Here is a 20,997-nt window from a genome sequence, read left to right as displayed (position 1 = left end):
CACCAGAAACAAAGATGTTTGGTTAGATTTTTTTTTTTTTAAATTAAATTCTTGGGCTCCTGCTAAATTTAAATTTTCTCCTGCTCATCATTGGGGGGTGCAACACACCATGATTTCTAATTAGTTCACAGCTTCTGCACATATTTCTTCACTGCATCTCTAGCCAGACTGGATGGCATGTCTCATCTAGAAAACAATGTTCCAAGACTGAATTGTTTAATTCTGAGGCCTTAACTCCCCTTGTTTCCTTACTCTATGCTTAATAGAAGAAATATGTTTTAGAAGAAGTAAATCCTGACAAAATGAATAAGTCTGTGATGGCAAGGATTCGGTGAGATACAGTTGATGAGAATGACACAGAAATAGGCATTTTTATCTCACGGGTTGTTTTTTATTTTGTTTTGTGCTTGCCTTTTCCCCCCCCCCCCCCCCCCAGTCACTAGTTCCCCGAAGATCAGGGACATCTGCTAGTATCATTTCTTTATTTTTTTTATAATGTGTGTGATAGGGGTCAACCTACTTCTCCTTCTGTTATCACCACTGGAGTCTTTACAAAATGAACCAAGGATGATGATGATGAAACCCAGGATCACTGAAAAAGCAGCGGCAGGCCGTTCAAGATAATCTTCATTCTCTTACTGTTGAGTAATTTTTCACCTTTCCTCCTAAACCAGCTTCTTTCCCACTCTGCAATGGCTGGGCCAGCTCTAACCCCGTGAGAGGTGCACGTGGCAGCGTGCAGCCAGCGTGGCAAAGGCCACCCGCCTCTCCTCTGCCACCGCTACCTTCCTGCCGCCCCACGGTGCCGCTGCCGTGGCGGCGTAAGCAAGGGGGTGAGCTCTCCTTTTCTGCTTACGAGAAGCCCATAAAGGGTCTGTCTCCTGAATCCGAGGTGGGCAAGCTGCGTTTGTCCTTCAAGCATGTCCCTATGAGAGTGTTTCTTCTTCACAGGCTTGGGCTTGTTTTCCTGCCCACGCTGTGAAACCACTAGGACAGCAGGACAGAGCAATGAAGCGTTTAGTCTAGGTTGCAGCTTATTTTTTTTTCCCTCAAAGTGACATTTTTGCCTGTCCTCTCACCCTGCTCCAAACAACTCTGAGAAGGGGCTGGTCAATGGAGCTGTGAAGAGGAGTTTTATTATTTTGGTCATAAAGACAGCTCCCACTGGTATTAGAGGAGAATAGTCAATCCAATTTCCTTACTTTAATAAAAAAGCAGTATAGAGCGGACACAAAATACTGCTTTGCTGTGTAAAGGGGACAGTTCGCCTCTTAGGAAAGGAATATCATGTGTGGTGGGTGCAAGTGACAGCACAGTCTTGGGTGACCCAAGAGGCCCTTCTAATCTGTTGTCATGCCAGAAACTGGGGGGGGGTCTAGTTTTCCTTCCGGATTGTGTGCTGGCCGGGTGGTCCTTTCCTCATGGAAGGTATGTTGCAGTCTTTTTGCTATGGCGATGATGAATGCCTCCTCTCCCCTCATCTGAAATGCTCTGAAGCGTGTTTTGAGAAAGGCGTTTGAGGTGGGTTTTGTTGTTTTTTTTTTTTCTGTTCCTTGTCACTTATGGCTGGCAGCAAGTTCTGTACCAGCTCGCAGTCTCTCTTGCAGTGCTGCCTTAGGTCTGTGATTCAAGGCGATGACTTCTGCAAAGCTCTTTCCTGCTCACCAGCGTTGTGCAAACTCAGCTGGCACCTGCTAGTCAAAGAGAAATCCTGAAATGTCAGCAGCTTGTCATCGTTCCATCTTGGGCTGATTGTCCACCTCCGTCTGCGTGTATTTCCTGCTTGAGTAGATTGTGTATCTCAGCAGAGAGAGGATAACATCTTGAAGCTGCTTTTTTTCTTTTTCCCCATTTCCTCAGGAATAGCTAGAGTTTTGTGCTCTAGAGCTTCTTTATAACCTGGTTTCCAATAGGACAGCACCAACAGTTGGCGTGTTTACTGCTAACTCTTTGGGTGCTGTCGAATGTTATTCTTGCCCTATATTTTTAAACTACAGCTTTCAAAACTACAGGGTGTAAAGTGAAGCCTTTGTTCAAGTTACGGTTCCGATACGTGGCAGTTGAAGAATGGATACTGCGTAACTGGAAGATTGTGTAGGTATCTGGATATGGCAATAACAGCCATATGCAAAATTACACTTAACAAGCACCTCTCTGCCTACTGATAGACGCCAAACCTTTATACAAACCGATGACTGCTGAGAAAAAATCTGACAGCAATAATGTATTCCACTCCTCTCTCTCCTCTTCCCTTTTAGAATTATTACTTTTAAAAATAGCCATAGGGACAGTGTTTTATTTATTGATCGGGTCAGAGCAGTGAGTGTCGGGTGTCTCCGTGCTTCCTGCTTTCTCTGTACAGACAAGGGTGAAGGAGATGATAACTGATTTTTGCAGAGGATCCAAGCATCTCTCTAGCTTTGCGTTTTCCGAGGTGAAGATTGAAAATTTTCAAGAAAACTAGAACCTTGTGTTTAATCAAAATTAATTATTGCTTAATCAAAGCTGTCCTTAAAAAAAAGGAAAAAAAAAAAAAAAGGAAAAAAGGTTAGTGTTAAAGGTTAGTGTGTTTTTTTTAATGGCCACCTTTTCTTTTTCCAGCTTTCTCGAGTCTTTCATCTGCACCTTTCAAAGTGTTTCTTACATTAAATGGTTTTAGAATATTATCTTCTTTAGTTTGATGTTTGCAAAGAAGATGATTTCCTGGTGTATTTTGTGTCACTATCTGAGGAAAGGAAACCCTTACATAGGTAACTTTTGAATGGACCTACCCGTTACATCTGTAATTTGGGCGAGTTCTCAATATCAGACATGGATATTTTTTAAAAATTTGGAGTTACCGATTAAAAATAAGATTGATCCAACCATGCTTAATAGCCTTTCAAAAAGTAGTTAATGAGGGACTGTTTCCAGAGCACTTGGTTAGCAAGGACTCCTTATATCCCACGTTAGGACCTACCGTGTGTCTGGGCCTTTACAAGCAGTCCTTCTTCCATTCAGCTTCCACAGCTGAATGCACGTCAGTATATTTTTGCCTCACATCATTAACTTGACTGAGCCGTGGTTGAGGACTGTTCCCTGTCGTAACCTCACCTTTTATCGTCCTCATGATGAAAGGGTTACACCACAACGCCTCGGTTGTTAGCAAGATGGGAACACCTCGTGAAGAAGCAGCACGTGGTCTCTGTGTGGAAGAACCATCTTCTGTTGGCTCTCTGCCTGGAGGAGCCAAGGCAGACCCTTCCCGGCGGAGGGAGCGTAGCTCTTTGCCAGCACCCCATCATCTTTCCATACCCATAAGCTCAGCGGTGGAGACTCGGGTTAGCTCCAAGTGTCAGTACTCAAGTGAGTCGTGGGGTTTTTCTTCCTCTGAGGCCAAGTACAGCTTGTACCTTCAGCTAATTCGATTCTTTGGGAGATTGCTCTGCAGGGTGTGGTAGCTGACACTGTTGGCTAAGTGACCATGGCAATACCTTTTTACGTTAAATGGTTCCTACATAAATTCGCTGAGAACTTTCCCTCGTTATCAGAAGATTTGCCTGTAACAAACACATGTAAAGAGCATCAAGCTGACCATCCTGTATGTTTACACTGATGTTGATTTAATCATTGCTTGAATCCACCAGTTAATTACCAAACCCATGTACGTTTTGGAGCGCTGGCTGGCTGGGAGCTGGAGTGGCCGTGCAGAGCAGGGGCTGATTTTCTGTGCTGCCGAAGCTGTGCCAGAGCCTTCTGGCCTATGGGCGATAGCAGACGCTGGAGAACCGGTTCCACAGCCTCTCCAGATCCTTCCTGGGTCTCATCCCTGTGCTGTACCATGCTCCCTTACCACTGCCCATTCCCTAATTTGAACAAACAACTATTGTGGGTGATTTTGCAGTCCCTGTGACATGAGTAATTTCTCCAACCCTCATTAAATTTTTTTCGTTGAGAAAGGGGTGGGGTTCATCTTCACCAGAAATAAGTTCTACTTTCTGAGGGCTTTCAGGGGCTGCTGCAGTAGTTTTTTGCAAACAAATCCCTTTTGTCTTGCACTGAAGTGACCCTAGCTAGCTTTGATTTGCATTTTGTTGTTTGCTTCCACACAAAACAACAGCAGCAGTGTTATAAAACCACAGCATCTGCCCAGTGTTAGAACCGCTTGGGTTCTCTAAAAGTCTTTGAGTTCTGGAAAGTGAGTAACCCTCCACAGATGATGAGGACATCCCGGATGGCGTCAGCAGTGGGACGCTGCTGGAGGAGCCCACGGAGCACTGAACCGGGAGGCGAGGCAGGAGGGGCTGGGGAGCGGGGCACGGGCTGCGGCGGGAAACGAGTGGACCCCAGGAGCGGGCTGCGGCTTCTGGAGCAGCTTCGCCGTTCTGCTTGAGCCACTGCGGACCTGCCCAGGAGCAGCACTCAGACAACTCTATCAACCGCGTGAGGGACGGCGTGGACAACGCTCGGTGACTTCCCCTGCAGGCCTGGGGTTGAAGAGGAGGCTGTAGCAGCCAGGGCTGTCCTCTACGGGGAGCACAAGGAAGCGTGTAGCGTTACGGGGAGACGAAGCCAAACCCGTTACGGAGCAGGCAGGTGGGTTTTCCCTCCAGCCGCCTTTGTGAGCTGACAGGAGTGCCGTCACCCAGGCCACAGACTTGTTATTCCCCTTCTGTGTCTCCTTGCTTCCTTCTCCCAGCTCCTGCACTGATTCTCCCCTCTCCGTTCTCTCTCTTTCATAGCCTCTTTTCCCACAAGAAATAAACTAGCTACATGCTTCAGAGGCACGTTGGGCCATACTCAGAGGACCTTAGGTCTGTCCGCATCCCTTTACACACCCAGTCTGGGTGCATCTGGAAGCCTAAAGCCAGCTGATTGGAAATGCTAGGCACAGGAACATTTATTAGGGCATGTAGCCATGACCCTGAATGCCTTTAAAGCACTGGCACCCTTTTTAACATGGCCTGGATGCTGTTGGCTCTGCTCTGCCAGGTGCTCATCTTAAGGCTTAAATTCTCTGCATCCAGTGTTTACAGAATGAGAAATACGACCTTAATTTGCAGTAAAAGATTTACGTAGTACAGGCTGGGCTAAAGGAGCCCTTGTTCCTGCCAGCCGTCTGCTTCTGTTACGCTCCCTACCCTGGGTCGTCTTCACCCCAGGAGATGCCAGCAGGGAGCTGACAGCTTCTCGATATTTGGGCATTGTTCGTGTTCAACAAGCTGGCAAGGAACCAGGGATCAACTGGTTGAGCAATAAAGAAAAGTGCTGTGGTGCCATCATGCACAATGCAAAGATTCTGGTCTATAGGTAAAGGTAGTTTGGGGGGAATTTTTTCCCCCGTTTTTCAGGGGCTGTATCATATATTCAGCTCAGTTTTTTTCCTTTATTGCCAGAAATTTTTAGATTAACTGCTAGAGTTTCTAAAAATTATGGGAGTCGCTTTTGTCTTCTCACTGAAAAGATTTTCAGCAAAGATGTCACTAATTTCGAGCTCCCTGACTCAAGGAAAAATCCTGAGAGTTACTTGAAGCAGTGAGAAGTAAGTGGGACAAAGAAGGTCACCAATAAAGAAGATTCAGGAAGATGAATTTCAAGCAAAGGTAACGTTTTCTGTAGGTTCCCTATTCCGGGATGTAGTAACTTGGGAGATGCATAAAAGATGCAGGAAATAATTGTTCTTCTTCACTTGACCGTGTTTGGCCTTAGCTGATGTCGTGTTGAAGCTGTAGATGGTTGGGGGTGTCCTGAGAGGAGTGAACAACACCTCTAGAAGGTTTAGAAACCGTAACCTACAAGATAGGGAGCAATGGAGTCCTTATGTAGAAGGAAGGACTCTTTGGGTGGGGCGAGTAATGTTTTTTACAAAAGGAATTGATACAGACCATGGCTAAGTAGTTCTCCACATCCACTGGTGACAGGACAAGAGGTAACCAGCTTAGTTTGTAGTAAAGGAGAACTAGGGTGATGGACAGAAAAAAAATCTTGGTCTAGGCGTGCTTCATCCTGTTATATTCCTTGTTCAGACCAGCTTCAGGAAGAATTCCACCTACCCAAGGGCTGATCTGCTGAGTGTTACCAAGAGATACCATTTCTGAGGGACTTTCTTGGCTTATTCTGTCACAGAGTTTATGCAATACAAATGCCAGAAAAGGTAATTGAGCGTGGACCCTCAGATGAGCGCTGTGAAATTCAGTGAAGGTCTAACTGCTTGTTTTACCTGAGACACCGGCTCAGGATGCGTTCCAAAGTGTCACTTATGTAGACTTTCCTAAAATTTTCATTTATTGTATTTGTTTGAGGTGTATTTAGTTTGGGGCTTATTTAATCTAGTTTCTAAATGGAAGAAGCCTGAGGACACGATGATGTCTATGTATTTATGACTATTGTCCTTCCTTCCTCTTTAGAATCTATCGGCCAGGTCAAGCCGGAGTTGCTGAAATACTGTTTCTTCCACCTTTCCCGTAAAGAGGCCTCAGAGAGGACAGGGGCTCTGGTAGTGCCTCCTCCACTGAAGTGCTCCACTCCATTGCCATCTGAGTGCTTACTAAACAGAATAGTCCTTTGTCTAGATTACAGTTCATGATCATCTTACCCTTTTTTTTTAATCGTTGGTGTCACTGTTGTACAATGAACGAGAGTTATTAGGTATTGGGACTTCTGTAGGTGATTTTGGCAAGAGATGAATGAAATGCATCGGGACTTTCTCCTCTTGGTTTTAGAACAAACGAAAGACGAGCCTTGAAATCCTGCAGACACTTGAGTGATGCCGTGCAGACCTGCTCTGTTAAAATTCACAGTCATGTATGTACATATAACTGTTTTGAACCTTGGTGCACCATTTCAAGGAAGTCAGTCACTTAATGTAATGAAGAATCACCTACTGATTCATTCTTCACAACATAGCTCGCGTTAGATTCCCGTCCCATTTACGGCGTTACCTGTAGGGGCGAAATGAGACCGCACGTACCTAGTGTTTATAGCCCAGAATTGCTGTCTTTTAGGCACCGATTAATTAGCTCATATGGAGTGATGTTAAAAAATTGTCATAAAGAGGAGAATAAGAGCAATGAGACTTCTTTTTGATGTTTGTTACGCCGGGTCAGCCTGAAATGAAAGCGATCAAGGGAAAGCATCAGAAATAAGAGACGGCAGAGAACTTGACAAAAGCAAGGTTTGGAAAATAAGTCTGAACTGCAAATAATAAAGCTGATATTCCTTCTGGCCTTGCAGGAAAGCAAGCTTCATGTTAGGGATATATTAATATCTGTGCTGAGATAGTATTCTTCTTGAACTTGTGCACACAGAAGTACTCGTCAGCGGGTTCCCCAAAAACTTCTTTGAAATTTGCCTCTGAAAATGAGGTTAGTTAAGCAAGATTTCTTCATTGTTACTGATTTCTAAGACAGAATTAATTATCTTTCAAATAGGAAAGAATTTGTTTCTCATCATACTCTTTTTCTATCAATAGATTCTGCCCTGTCTGAATTCATTGTGTCTTATCAGAGGTGCTCCAATCTTGAGCTCCCCTTTGTTCTCTGTCTTTATTTTTTAAGTAAGGTTCTTTCCAACCTCCAAATGGCTTCTCTCAGATGAGTGCTTTGAACTCTTTCCAGCTCGTGCTATTGAACGCTGCACAAATCTTCTCGTAGTGACAAAATTTAACAAACAAGAAGAGCAAGGAAGAGGTAAGTACATTAAAATAATGAGCAGTTAAGCCCAGAGAGAAGAGTTGGGTCCAACAAGAAATAATCAAATTTGAAGGGAATTGCTAGCATCTCAGTGCTACGGTGGTGGGCACTTTATGTGCTTTGTGGGGACATGAAGCTGAGGTGTATGAAGCTGATGCAGTAGCTCTCATATTCAAAAGTTACAAGGAAATGCTGTGAGTTCAACTCGGGCATGACCAGATCACACATTTAAGGGCTTTAAATATAATTTAAGATTTTAGCGTTAGATGTTAATTTTGTTTCAAAATCTTGCCCTAAGTCTTACAGAAGATACGGAGAAACTTCGGGGCTTTGTTGCTTACCTAGAGGCAGTGGTACAGGGAATTTGTTTTGAAACTGTGTTGTGGTTTTGCAGCTTATGGGGTTTGTTTTGGTTTGAGGTTTTTTTTGTTTTTGAGGCAAAGAAAATCTTAGTACCTGATTCTAAATAGGAGAAACGTCTCCCCAGAGATCACTGCACCAACACGTTCCATCTCTCGGATAACGCTGCTTTGCACGTTGTCATAGTGCATTGAGGTTGACAAATTACCTTGTCTGAGGCTTTACCCTATGAAGATTTATGAAAATATTGGTGAAGGGAAAGTGTCAGCCAGTTGAGCATTTCCAATCCTTACTTTTTCACAATGCCCCCCGCCGTTAACCAGTTAATATCAGGCTTCCAGTTACAGCTCTGTATGATGGTACAGAGATACTTCAGCAAATAGCGCAAGGGAGCCCTGAGTACCAGGAAAAATAAATGCACAAGTACGGAACTACAGCGATGAGCAAAAACTCAGACTTGACGCAATTGTCTCCCCAATCCCACATGTAGGAATTAAGAGACACAAATTCAGAAATGTTCTTTTACTAGCCAAGTACAGTAATTGTAGCCAGAAAAGGTACGCAGAGAAGAAAATGAAAGAAAAACTTTTTTTTTTTTTAAAGAAAGTAAGCAGTGACACAGAAAACAAGATTTTGGTCATATCTGGGATTAACATAGTGCAGATAAGCACAAATTAATTCAGTAGCAGTCTCAGAAAAAAATGCTCCCTGTACAAAGAGGAAACAAAGCACCGAACACGCAGTTTGGCAGTGGCTGGGTGGGCGAAGACATGCGCGGCGCTGTGCAAGAGGGGACGGCAAAGTCGCCGAGCCAAATTTAAACTAGACACTGGCCTAACTATCGGCCCACCAGGGAAAGCCAAACTGCAGTACCAAGGAAAAAGTATAAAGGTTAAAATATCAGGAAATATAGATTACTGAGAAATATGTTTTGATTGATGGATGTATTTATTTACGGCTGGACTCGATGATCTTAAGGATCTTTTCCAACCTTAATGATTCTATGATTCTATGATTTATTTACAGTTAAACTTACTACATGAGTGGCAAATGATGCCCTCAGGAGATCTACAAACAAAACAAGGGCTACTGGAAGAGCATACATATGATTTTGACTTTTCAGAAGCAAAGCTGCGAAAAATTTTAATGTTTTGGAACGGAAAACAAGTAACATCTTCTGGCTAAGGTACTCCAAGAAGTAGACTGCTTGTGTCACTCGCTCCAGCAGAGCTTTACGGAGTACTTACTGAAGAAAAAGAAGAAATCTGTATTTCTAAAGTAATGGAAGAAATTAAGCAAAGAGACAGTATCCTCATCCTGAAGTACATAAAGCCAGGTGACCAGCTCTGATAGCCCTAGGAAACCCAGCCAAGATGCACATTTGCCTAGGGCCAAACAATTTAAACACAACCCCCTGAAGAGTTGACTGCTGGATGCCTGCAACGAAAGAAATACGATCGGATTCAGAAGCCAGGGAGAAACTGTGAGTGGGCAAAGAAGTGGTGTGAGCTTTACCAGTGTTCACACTTGGTCTTCTGACTGGAGAAAAGAGAAGCCTCATCTTCCTATGTGTTTCGAAATATCACTATGGATTGAGTGTCCAATATAGCATCGCTTATGAAAACACCGAAATCTTCAATAAATCTTACGTCAGAGAGTTCAGGAGCTCATGGCAACATCTATCTGAGCTGTTTGGAAGAAGAAGAATGCCTCCAGGCACGCAGAGATGCTGCTTGCAGTGCAGATGTGACTGTGATAGAGATCAGGGCCTTGCTGACCCGTGGGATATACACATGGGGACAAGATGCAAAAAGGCAATGAAAATATACGACTTCCAAACGTACTGCAGAGCAAAGTGGGAAGGATGAGCGGCTTAACGGTGGGAAAAATGCACTGAAGTTGAACATCGCCATTTGAACCAGAGCTATGTGGAGCTGCCCTACTCTTTGCTGCCCAGCCTAGAAGGCCGAACGCCCGACACGAATTTACCCACTACTTTCTCACCGCAGATCTTTTTCCCTGCACTATACAAGCATTCGTACTGTAGGCAGTGTCTTGGTGCACTGAGAACGGGGTGAACTCCCGAACTCCCAAGCGGTGACCGGTATCAATGAAGTGATAAGGCATTTCAGCAGGCACAGCCTGCTATCTCATACCACCACGCCACAACCAACAACATACTAATGCTAAAATTAGCACTTATAATTATAATTACACTATCTATGTCCTTCAGTGTGATCTTAAGTTTACTGTAAGTACCAGGACTGATATGAGAAACAGTCAGATGAGCCAGGTAAAGGTTGAAATCTTCCTATGCTAGTAAGCAAAAAGCTACATGAAATCATAACCAAAATGCCTTGTCAGGATTATTTACTTGGCATAAAAGAGGCAGTTTTACTGGGAATTGGGGAGATCTCTCTGGGGCTGGGGGCTTCCCATGTTGGCAGTTCCTCACCGTGGCTTGAAGGCTGTTGGTCACGCAAGGCATTGAATTATTCAGTGTTCAGAGCACAGCAGCATCCAACCCTCGCCTAACCCGTCCTTGGGCAGAAAGGTACGGGCTTTGGCCAGACCAATCCTTGTCACGTAAGGGAGGAAAGGACTGGCACTGGGACTGCAGATGTGGTCAGCTACCCACTAAAAGCAGAAAGCCTGAAGATGAGATGTAACGCACGCAGCGTGCCCTCAGCCGGGGGCTGGTTGGAAAGGAAAGAAACGTAAACTGGGTGACCACGGTGCCCAGCTTGGAGCATTGCCTCCCCAGCAGAACAAACTACAGAGCCGTCTCCTCTTTTCCTCCTGAACGGTGGAGCTCTTTTGACTATGCTGATGTTTTTTCCTTTGCTTTTTCTCCAGACCTTTTTATATTCCAAGTATGAAACCCAGAAGACAACAGTTTCCACAGCAGTGAAGAGGTGATGAGTCATGAAAGAAAAACAAGGCACTGGTGGCAAATATAAGTGTCGGCGCAGGGGTGTATGCATGCATAGAAAGAGAGGGGGTTTGAAGGGCCCGTGAAATGATATTAACTGCATAAGCAGAGTACTGTAGTATTTGAACTTGGGCTTGATAATTCAGATTGTGATTGGGGAAATAGTAAAGAAGAGTTTCCCAATAGAGTATTTAATAAATATAAGCTTAATTGTATGTCTCTGTAGGGGCTAACAAAAGCCTGGCCTGGCTAACAGCAGAGGGGTTCTAGGAATGCTTAAAAGCTTGCCAGATGCAGCGCTGGTTGATGTCAAGAAAAGAGAGCAGCTAAACCCTCGTTCTCCAGTGCCCCTCCTAATAAATCTACAGCAGTAGCCTTGAGCTCATGGCCAGCCTTCAACAAAGCTGTGGGAAAGCAGGTCGTGAATCATCATAGCAGCACCTTCAGGGAACACTTGACTTCACGTTTCCTGTAGGAGTAGGAACACCACCTAAAATTTAGCCCGTTATTGGCTTTTTCTTTATATACTCAGGCAATAAACATAAAAGACACTAATCTGTACGCTGGCTGCATCCTAGTAAAGCAATCTGGATAACGGAGCGGAGGTAGTGTAACGTATATCTCCTTTTCTTCAGGAAGTCTCTAATTGCCTGGCCTCTTAAAAGTGGAAGATTCAGAGCTCCCAAGTGCTCCATGATCTAGACAGGACTGACTGCTGTTATGCATGGAGGCCTTCAATAAAAAAGCGCTTTTCTGTCTCTGTTGGTACCTGAGGCTTGAGAAAGTACCGACATGAGCCTTCAAGATATTTATGATGTTGTAGGTGAAAGTGGTAAGTTGGGACAAAAGGTGGAAGGAGAGAAGTGTGAGATGGCAAGTGCAGAAGCAGGAGAACTTTTAGCAGCTGAAAAAAAGGAAAATGAAACCTGAACAACAGGGAAATGAGAAGCTAAAGGAGACAGCATTTGGGGGAGATGACTCAGTGCACAGCAGACTACACAGATAGGCAGCACTGGAATATACTGGCAGAGCTGAGGGAGGGTGGTGGTCTAGAGTAGTCAGGGTTGAAATGTGCTTGCAAAGGTGGAATAAGAATTTTATGTGCTCCTGATCTGTATGACGCCTTCCCCACCCAGGCCACCCCTTCCTCTGTCTCCCAGGAGGAGCTATGAACACACCTCTGTTTATATTATCTTTACAACCAGAAAAGAAAAATGGCATTTTACTCGGTTGAGGACTGCCCATGAATTTAAACAACAGACTTCAAAACATTGACATGTCAAAACAAGTATTTTAATGGGCTTCAGAGTCTGGATGAGGATCATGAATCTTGGTATCATTGGAATGAACTGGTATCATGGGTCTTCCAGCTTTGTCTCTGAGAGGGGTTGTGTTAAATGGACACAGACATTCATGTTAGCCATTCCTTTTCAGGGAACTCGGAGGCATTTCAGGAACCTGTCTTGGATATCGGAGTGTACGCTCATCTCCGTGTGTGTGTATTCCCTGGGCCTGCTGTCGGATGAAGCAGCGCAGCCTCTTGGTGGATCTCATAAACTAACCCATCAGAGGTCATGTCGGTGTTTAAATAAGATGCCTTTATTCAGCCTGTTCCTGCTTTAGGTGTACTTTAATTCTGGTAATATATCCTCTCTTTTAAGTGGGAAATGTCACCAGGACTCTGAAACGAGACCCAGCTGTCTAAGGGTGCTCAGCTGATACGGTGTGCCTGTTTTCACCCATCCCTTTGCATCGCTACAGGCGGTGCTCAATGGGGCTCCAAAGAGATGCTCTTCTCCCTGGTCTGTACCAGCCAAAGTCCCCAGGTGGTGACGGCAGCACGCTCCGCATTGCCAGGGCGTGCTGCGTTTCCGATGTCCTGGCTACCTGCGGCCAAGGGACACTGCAGTCTTGAAAACCTTTTTGCGTTCATGGCCCCATTGCCCTGACAGATGCACTAGGTTATGTGATGTCCGCCGAAGCCCGGCGATTTCTGGAGGACACAAGATCCTCTCTGTTCCTGAGCAAGCCTGTCCTGCTGGCGGTAGAACGACGGCTTGCTCTGCAGCAGAAGGGGAGTTACAGGAAGACCAGACTAGGAAACGATACTTCTGAAGGCCTGAGCATTAGTGTCGCTAACGCTTGGGATGAGAAGACTGTTAAAGTCAGAAAAGTCTTGACATTTCCAGTGACAAGACAACGAGGCTAGGCTGTATCATCACTAAAGCATGGACAGACCTTCCACACAAGACGGTATTAAATAAGACTGTTTACTTAATACATTGTTATATTAACTCTATTGCTTCTGTAACTGGTTATGTCACCACAAACCATGTGGTGGTCTTTGATAGGTTTGGTTTTTTTCCTCTGAACAGGTAATGTGGAGTTTGTTTCCCTTTAGAACTGATTTTCTTTTCTAACTACCCAAACTGTCATTCTGTATCCTTGAGCCTCTTTAGTCATCATCCTACAAACCCGTCCTTGCAGGGGCAGTTCCTTTAGGGAGCCTCTAAAGCCCATAGTGTTGCAGGAAAGCTTCCTCTGCCCCTCGTGGGAGAAGCCCTTGGCCCGGGCAGCGAACGCGTCACCGAATCTGCTGGTGCTGACCAGAGATGACTTCTTGCGGCTGCTGGTGACATCCACAGAGACGACCGGGTATTTCATCTGAGGAAGAACAGCCTCTACGGGATGAAGGACAGCCTGGCTTCTACAAGAACATCTGACATCATACCTCATTGGGTAAATGTCATTAAAAATTGTGGAGTCCTTATAAATTCTTCTCCCCTTCAGCGGAAAACTTTTCCCTACTGATGTCTTTCAACAATGAGGAGCCCCCAAGAGCAGGAGGTACCATCATCCCTGAGGGCCAGCTGCTTTGGCCGTGCAAACCAAGGGAACTCTTCAACAGAGCTAGTTCAGCTGAAGAAATAGCCCTCCAACGCAAGTGACCTGAGGCTCCAAGTAAGTTTATTCTCTGTGCGATTTCGGACAGCAGTAATATGTATAGCTGAGGTTGCTGAGACGATATCCAACACCCTCACGTGCTGCCTCTTGCTACTAGTGAAAAAGTGGAGCTCAAGCAGGTAACATGCGAAATGCACGTGAAGGGATCAGGGAATTCATTTTGTTTCCCTCAATGGTAATAAAAATGCCCTCATCATCCCAGTGCACTTGCTATAACATAGTAAGACCATGATTAGCACTTAATGCTATCTAATAAATATGCTGATTAGCTTAGGCAACAGCAATCAGTACTTGCACAGACAAGTAACAAGCTCGACCAGTCAGCAGTGGGAAACAATTGTAAGGAAACAATACATTAATTCTCCTTTCCATTTTAAGGTTGGATTTGGGCATCCCTCCTTAATACCCTGCAGAAGTCTTCTTCCAACATTGCAGATACATTTGGCTATCAAAGGGGTCCGTATTTCTTTATTTTGTATTTATTGCTGAACTGGGGACAGAAACTCATGTATTATTTGGGGGGCAGGGGGCTGTGAGAAAGAGAAGGATAGAATTAAACTGTGGTTGGAAAAATTATCATTTGATCAGGTTTGTAATTCAGGAAGGCTTTGAAAGATCAAGATTAAATGTAGGTTTTCAAACTGAAAAGACTCTGATAAATCCAAGTCATAGAGTTGACCCTTTGAGCACTCAAAGGCATTTCCCCAGGCCTGGGGACCCCGGGAATCCCGTAAAGCATCTGCAGAGGTTCCTCACGCCTCCCCCTTGGTCCCCACTGAAGACACCTGGGGCTCGCCAGGCATCTGTCAGGGACGGAGCTTGCTCTAACAGGGCGTCATGTTCAGCCAGGCCCCACGCGGTGCTTTAAAGCCTGACTTCTTTGCGCTTCCCATTTTGAGAACCTGCCTCCACAGAGCCCCCGCATACGGCACACCCGCCTTCCAGCATCCTCCTTCTGCAAACTTATATTCTTAAGGTTAAATATTAGCCAGCAGCAGCTCACGTACATAGGATTTGGCATTATTACTTGAGGAAACGTCTAATCACTGAAGGGAGTTTCCGAGGGAGGAGGTAGAAGCTGCACAGCTCCTCCTGGGCCCCTCCGACGTTGTGTCGTCACCTCGCCCTCCTCCTTCGCCCGCTGCCAGCACACAGCCCATCGCAGGGGCGGTGACGGGCAGGGGATTTCGGGCTCACAGGTGTCATGAGATTTACCCAGTTCTGCCATCTCTGTGTCAAAGGCACTTGATATATGCTGTACCTTGAAAACTTGCTCGGCAAAGAGTGCCAGCTGCTGCGGCAGGGCTGGTCTCAGCAGATGGCAGCCCCGTAAATGGCTTGTTGCTGACCTTTGATTCGAGTACCAACATTTAGCAAGCAAATATTTAAAACCATGCCATTAAGAAGGGAGGCACAGCTTTACCGTGGGGAACTCGGGCAAAGGGTGCTGCTGAGAAGGGCCCAGGCTGCGCAGGGGAAGGGGCAAGCAGCCTTCTTCCCCTCCTCTCCCTCCCAGCCACCGTGCCCGTGCCAGGGAAGGGGCAGATCCTTAGACCCCAGCAAGGCGGATGGCTGCTGTACCAAGCAAGGCAGGAATTTTAAATCGCTGGAGGGCTGGGTGAAGCTGTTCCAATGCCAAAGATAAAATACCCATGGCCATCCCTCCTGCTCACGGCGCCTGCTGCCCCGCGCAAGCGGAGGCTGGGTGATGGGGAGGCCACCTTGCCGATCCGGCTGCCCGCTGTGACCGAGCATGGCTGGCCCCGGGGGACTGTCCCCAACCGCGGGTCTGTTGCCCTGGCTGGGACCACATGCTGACGAGTCTTCATGAAATCAGTCGGTCTCACTCAGGTGCAGCAAGCCGAGAGGGTGTTTTTCCCTCGGGAGTGGTGCAGAATTACCTCTGTTGGTCAGTTTATAATTAGATACTTGCACCTAACAGTATTCTTTCTGTTGGTTTTTTATAGTTTTGTCTCTTCTTTTTTAAATGTGAAAAATAATCAGTCTTAAAATAAAATAATTAAAAAAAAAAACTACCCTGGAAAGAGTCATCTATAAAAAGAGAAGATCCTTGCCAGGAGGACGCCACAGCAGCGAGCCCAAGCCGCAGAAAGCCCGGTTGCAGGCTTCCCTTTTCCGCAGCTACTCAGAGGTTAACCAGGGTCTGTAAGCAAACAGCTTAAAGAAGGAGCCCAGCTTAGTGCCTGGGTGTCTGGGGCTGTCCCGGGACCGCCAGCCTAATGCCCTTCCAGCGGCCCCTCCCTCCCAAAGGCGATGCTGGGCAAACAGAGCCAGCCCTCGCCCTGAGCCCGCTGCGGGGACGGACGGGACCCAGGCTGGGGCTCAGGGACATCGCAGAAGAGGGTGTTTCACTCCAGACGGGCACGGAGCCATGTATATATAAAGCCCGGAGCAGCGGCCCAGGGAGGATTGTTAAGCACACCCATACCTCGGCTCACTCGGCAGCGTGGCGAGGTGCTGCCGGCCGTCCCGGCAGCTCAGCCCTGGCGTAGAGGAGCGCGGGAGCGATCTGCCCATGGGCTCCCGCCTGCTGCTGCTGCTGCTGCTGCTTCAGGCAGGTGAGTACCACCTCTCGGTCCCTCTCCATCCCCCCCATCCCGGGACAGTCTCTCCCCTTGCCGTCAGCTTTGCCTGCTTCAGGGCAGGCAGCGCGGTGTGCTTTGGCCAAGTGAGAAAAAGAAATGCTGCTCAACTCTTTTCAACTGCCTAGCGAGGGGCTGTGCAAGCGAGCTGCCTGCCCGCTTCGCTTCCCTGGGGCTTTAGGTAGCTGGGGCTGTATAACCGTGGGTCATTTTCTTTTGGGGTGGTTTTCTGCTACCAAGCTGTTGGCATCTGTGTTTCTTCATAGAAATACCCTCTGCTTATACCTGTGACCGTGGAGTAAGCAGTTTTAAATTCATCTGAATTTAAAATAATTTTTAAAAAGCCTACTTTAAAAAGCCATAAATGTCTGCTAACATAAAGCCCCTACACACAGAGGCAACGGGACACTAAACCGGCAGGTCTGAGGTTATGCCTGCAGTACGGTTTTAAAATAAAAACCAAACCCTTGCCTTAATCTACAGCAAAGGCTGCCCGTTTAAGCAGGGAATAAAACGTGTAAGTTGTCAGATCCACCTCTGCTCACCTCCCTGCAGGTAAGGTGCCCCATTAGCAGTGTAACTAATGACTGGACGTGCTGCTAATGGGAGATGTGGCTAAATGCAGGCTGCTGTGGAGACTCGGACTTTTTCAAGGCTTTCCCAGCTGCGTTGGCTCGGCTGCCCAGCATAGAAAAAGCAATTTCAGTTCTTGGTCAAGTTATTAGCCGTGCACCTGAATATTGAAACGTACTTGCTGGGGCTGACCTCTCAGCTGCAGTGACCTGCCGTCGGCTCAAAACCCACCCGGCTTTCGAAGAACGAAACAGGAACATCAGAGGCTGCCTGGATGCCCGTGGTGTTTCACGCTCTTGCCGAGCACGCAGCCCTAAGCGCGCTAATTGAGTCTTTTGGACTCAATTCCCTTTGGGGCTTTCTCTCCAATTTCATGAGCAGCTCTGCAGTGTAATTACAGTTCCTTGATCCTGGGAGATATCCCCAAAAGAAGAATGGCCTTTCTTCTTCTGGGTGAGGTGCCGTTACCGTACACCAGCCTCTACCTTACACCAGGCTCAGCTGTTTTCAGCCAGGGGCCAACAGACCAAGTCCAGCAGTCCTGGCTTAAGAGGTTAGCGAAAGACAGCTAAAAAAAATCCAAGCCGCTCATCAGGAGGCCTGAATGCCTACAAAGAAGTTTTTGTCTCCATTGGAACATTTTCAGGGTCTGCAAACTGCAACAGGTTGAAAAAGCATGATTTTTAAGCCAAAATCCAGAGCAGTTCACTGCTTGTGATTTCCCCTGGGGTGCCCGAGAGCTGAGCCCCCTTCTAACTCCAGACCCCACTGTTTAGACAAGGGAAATAGGTCGTCTCTTTAGTTTCAAATAAGGCCCCTCGAATGTGTTTTTAGCACGAAACCTGAACACTCAAGTAGTGTTTAGGTGAGCTGTGCGGTTACTTTTTCAGAACCTGCATTTAATCCCCAAGGAATGCCCTGGGAAGCATAAGGAGGCTGTACACAACCCCGCGCCGGGAGAGCCCGAGGCGCCGATCGCCAGGGCAAAAACGGTGGAGGGCAGCGCTTGTTCCCGCCGGGGGCTCAGGCTGCAGAGAGGGAGCAAAGCCCTGCCTTGTCCTCCGTGGGGAGAGACCCTCCTTGTGCTCGCTGGGGTTTGGATCAAGCTGGGAGGGCGAGCCAGCCCAGGAGATGTGGGGAGAGGCCCAAGCAAAGGGATTAGAGGCTAGGTTTTAAAAGGAAAGCAACGGTTTTAATAATAGTATTGAGTCCTCGGGTGGTTTAGGGGATTAATTAGTCTGTGTTTGCACAGCACTTTGAAGAGGTCAAGCGTGCTGCAGCAGCCGGGGGCAGGTGGCAAAGCAACTTCGGAGGGGGGTTCCCCGCTCCCAGGCGTCCCCTCCCTCTCCATCCAAGCCTGCCGCGAAGTGCCCCCGTTTCGGCAGGCTTTGCCTTTCGGGGCAGCTGTGCCCGGGTGGGACGAGCGGGTGGGTTGGACGGTCGGTCTGAGGGTTCGATGCTACGGGTGAGGAGCTTTGCCGTGCATGATAGAGCAGTGCAAAGTGCACTTGGTCCTCCACAGTAAACCCAGGCAATACATGCTCCTCGCTGTCTTAACGTGATAAGCATCAACGTTTGCAGCTACGCATCACAGTGGTTTGAGTATTAGGGGCAGGGTACTCGGTTGCTGGGTTTCTGTACCAGTTGCTGCAAGGTAGAGTCTGTGGTTTCTAAAAAAGTTGCAAATTAACATGTGAAATCACAACGCTGTTTGAAAGACTTTTAACTCAAAAAACTCCAGACTGGTTTGGGTGGCCATCCGCACACTTCAGTTGACACGGAGCTCCTTTGATTTCCAAACTAACGCGGCCAACCTGATGTTACGACTTAAATGGAACGTAGTAATGGAAGCGGATGTAAGTGTTGCCAGCACTTCCAAATGCTCAAAAGAAAGCCAATATACATACCTCTCGGCTAATGTAGGCACTCTCTCCTTGACAAAGTACACCTCACAGGCTCAGGGACTTGTCGCTGTCCCTCTACGCAAATTAGTGGTACTGTCAGCTCTCTGCCATCTGGAGAATGGCTTAAAATATCCTGAATGGTAGGGGAAACTCGGATAATAGAAGACATCTTGGGCAACATAGAAACCTAATTTTTTTCCATAGTGCCCAAGTTAGGTCTGGTTGTGTGCTTGTCCTCTGCTGCTTCCCGTCCCGCTTGCGACCACAGCGTAGCTAGGAAGCTTTCCCAGGTTTGTGAGCTCTCGGTGCGGTGAAGCCCAGCTGGCTCTGCGTGGTGCTGGCACAGGCCCTGCAAAGCTCAATAGCTCGGGCTCCGTGATCTGTAAAACCAGGCACACTGCTCCCAGGTGCAATATAGCTGCAATCACACGCTAGCGCACCAGAGCTAGTAGGTCTTGCTTGAATTGAGCTCTCTCTGCAGAAATAGCCTGCTTGGATATTTCTGCATCCACCTCCTGGTTATGCCAGCCCTCAGTAAGGCCCCTGCAGAGTCCCCTTTGCAGGCTGAATGTCATGGCTAGTTAGATTGTCAAGGCTGCACCCAACCAACCAGTCCAAACCAAAAAGAAATCCCTCTTTAAGGACTTTTGAAGAAAATCAGTGTCAGGCGTGTTTAATCCGCGTGCGTAGCCATGTCCTGTCTTTGCAGTTTGGAAAGGTGCTCTGGGGAAATCCCATTCACTGCACACCCGAGGAATCATCGAATTGGCAGGAGCTATATCGTGTGGCACGGGACGGTCTCCCTTGGCATATATTGGCTACGGATGCTACTGTGGACTGGGAGGACAAGGCTGGCCTAAAGATAAAACAGACTGGTAAGCAGAACCTCAACTATGTGTCCAGAAGCAGCGCAGACCTCCCCACTCTTCCCTGTTTGTACCACTGTGACTCCATGGATTTGTTGCTGCCTTGCGGAGAGGGAACTTAGTCTATATGGACAGCAGTGGGGAACTGCGAGCGAGGACCCACGTATCACTTGGGGTTTGAATGAGGGTTCAGCCACCTTCTGGATGAGACCAAAGCTCTTGGGACCTTGTACCATGTGGGGTGGAGGGCAAAGGAGAAACCAGGCTATGATTTTCTGAAATAGCTGGATGTTTATTCATAGAGAGCAAGCCTTGCCTGAAAAAAGGGGAATGATCAAGGTATTTGGAGGGTGATTTCACCCAGGTCTTGAAAACGGCAGCGATGGGAATATGACTGTTTGTCCTCTGGAAGAAATCCAGATCATGGCAAGGAGTAATCAGACCTGTTGCTTTCATTGCCCGTTTGTTCACGCTGAAGCAAGGAAGAACAACAACAGGGGAGAGCATGGTGTTATTTCCCCTTTTCTTTGTTAGTGGGGAAGATGCTGTGCTTGTTATTCCCGAGGCCAAAAGCAATGAGCCCAGGAGGCGTCGCCACCAAAGGTTTCTTTCTTGTACTTTGCAATTAGCATACATGCAAATCTTGAGCACGGTGGCCTCGTGTGTGCTCGGAGCCCGTTATTTGCAAACTTGCCTGGTTTGAAACCTCAAAGACAGAGCACACAAGCCTGTTTATCTGCAGTCAACAGGCCAGGCGTAACCGATAAGCAAGCGCTGCTTTTAGCAGGGGTGAAGGCAGCGTGTGGCTCACCGGGAAGGAAACCGAGCTTTCCAGAATAGCCAGCTGTTGGAGATATTTCACATTGCTACGAAACCAAACTTTGGTGAATTGGCAGGACGGAGAAAGGGGAAAAAAAGGAAGAAAAGATGCCAAGGTTAAAGACCAGCTCCTCTGTGGGCACGAAAGAGCAGGTGGCCCTTGAAACTCGTGGAGTTTTTACTTAACTTCATTAATGCAGCGAGACGTTTCACTCCCAAAGCCCTCTTGTCATGTCCCTGGTTTGTATCTGTGAACCATTTCATCTATGAAACAGTCAATACGGGACTTAAAAATGATGAGTAACT

The 20,997-nt window shown here is 47.0% G+C and overlaps 1 protein-coding gene across 3 annotated transcripts in view; it reads left to right on the top strand.

The window, feature by feature from the left end:
* Positions 1-47: 47 nt before the first annotated feature.
* Positions 48-20,997, top strand: part of LOC104014079 (phospholipase A2) — a 28,778-nt gene continuing 7,828 nt past the window's right edge. For 2 of the 3 annotated variants that reach the window (XM_087757344.1, XM_087757345.1), the window contains exons 1-5: positions 48-7,667; positions 9,057-13,923; positions 14,305-14,382; positions 15,894-16,505; positions 19,716-19,881. In XM_087757344.1, the coding sequence (XP_087613470.1) occupies positions 16,463-16,505; positions 19,716-19,881 (209 nt within the window). In that variant the 5' untranslated portion in view covers positions 48-7,667; positions 9,057-13,923; positions 14,305-14,382; positions 15,894-16,462. Of the gene's footprint in view, positions 7,668-8,966; positions 13,924-14,304; positions 14,383-15,893; positions 16,506-19,715; positions 19,882-20,997 lie in introns of those variants that run through there. The other variant, XM_009466674.2, reaches the window with a different exon arrangement.

This window comes from Nipponia nippon, unplaced genomic scaffold, assembly GCF_047370975.1.
Source record: "Nipponia nippon isolate SJK-2023a ecotype South Korea unplaced genomic scaffold, ASM4737097v1 scaffold_2, whole genome shotgun sequence".
In the NCBI taxonomy this organism is placed as follows: Eukaryota; Metazoa; Chordata; class Aves; order Pelecaniformes; family Threskiornithidae; genus Nipponia; species Nipponia nippon.
The sequence above is the reverse complement of the archived record's forward strand: the minus strand, read 5'-3'. Positions and strand labels throughout refer to the sequence as shown.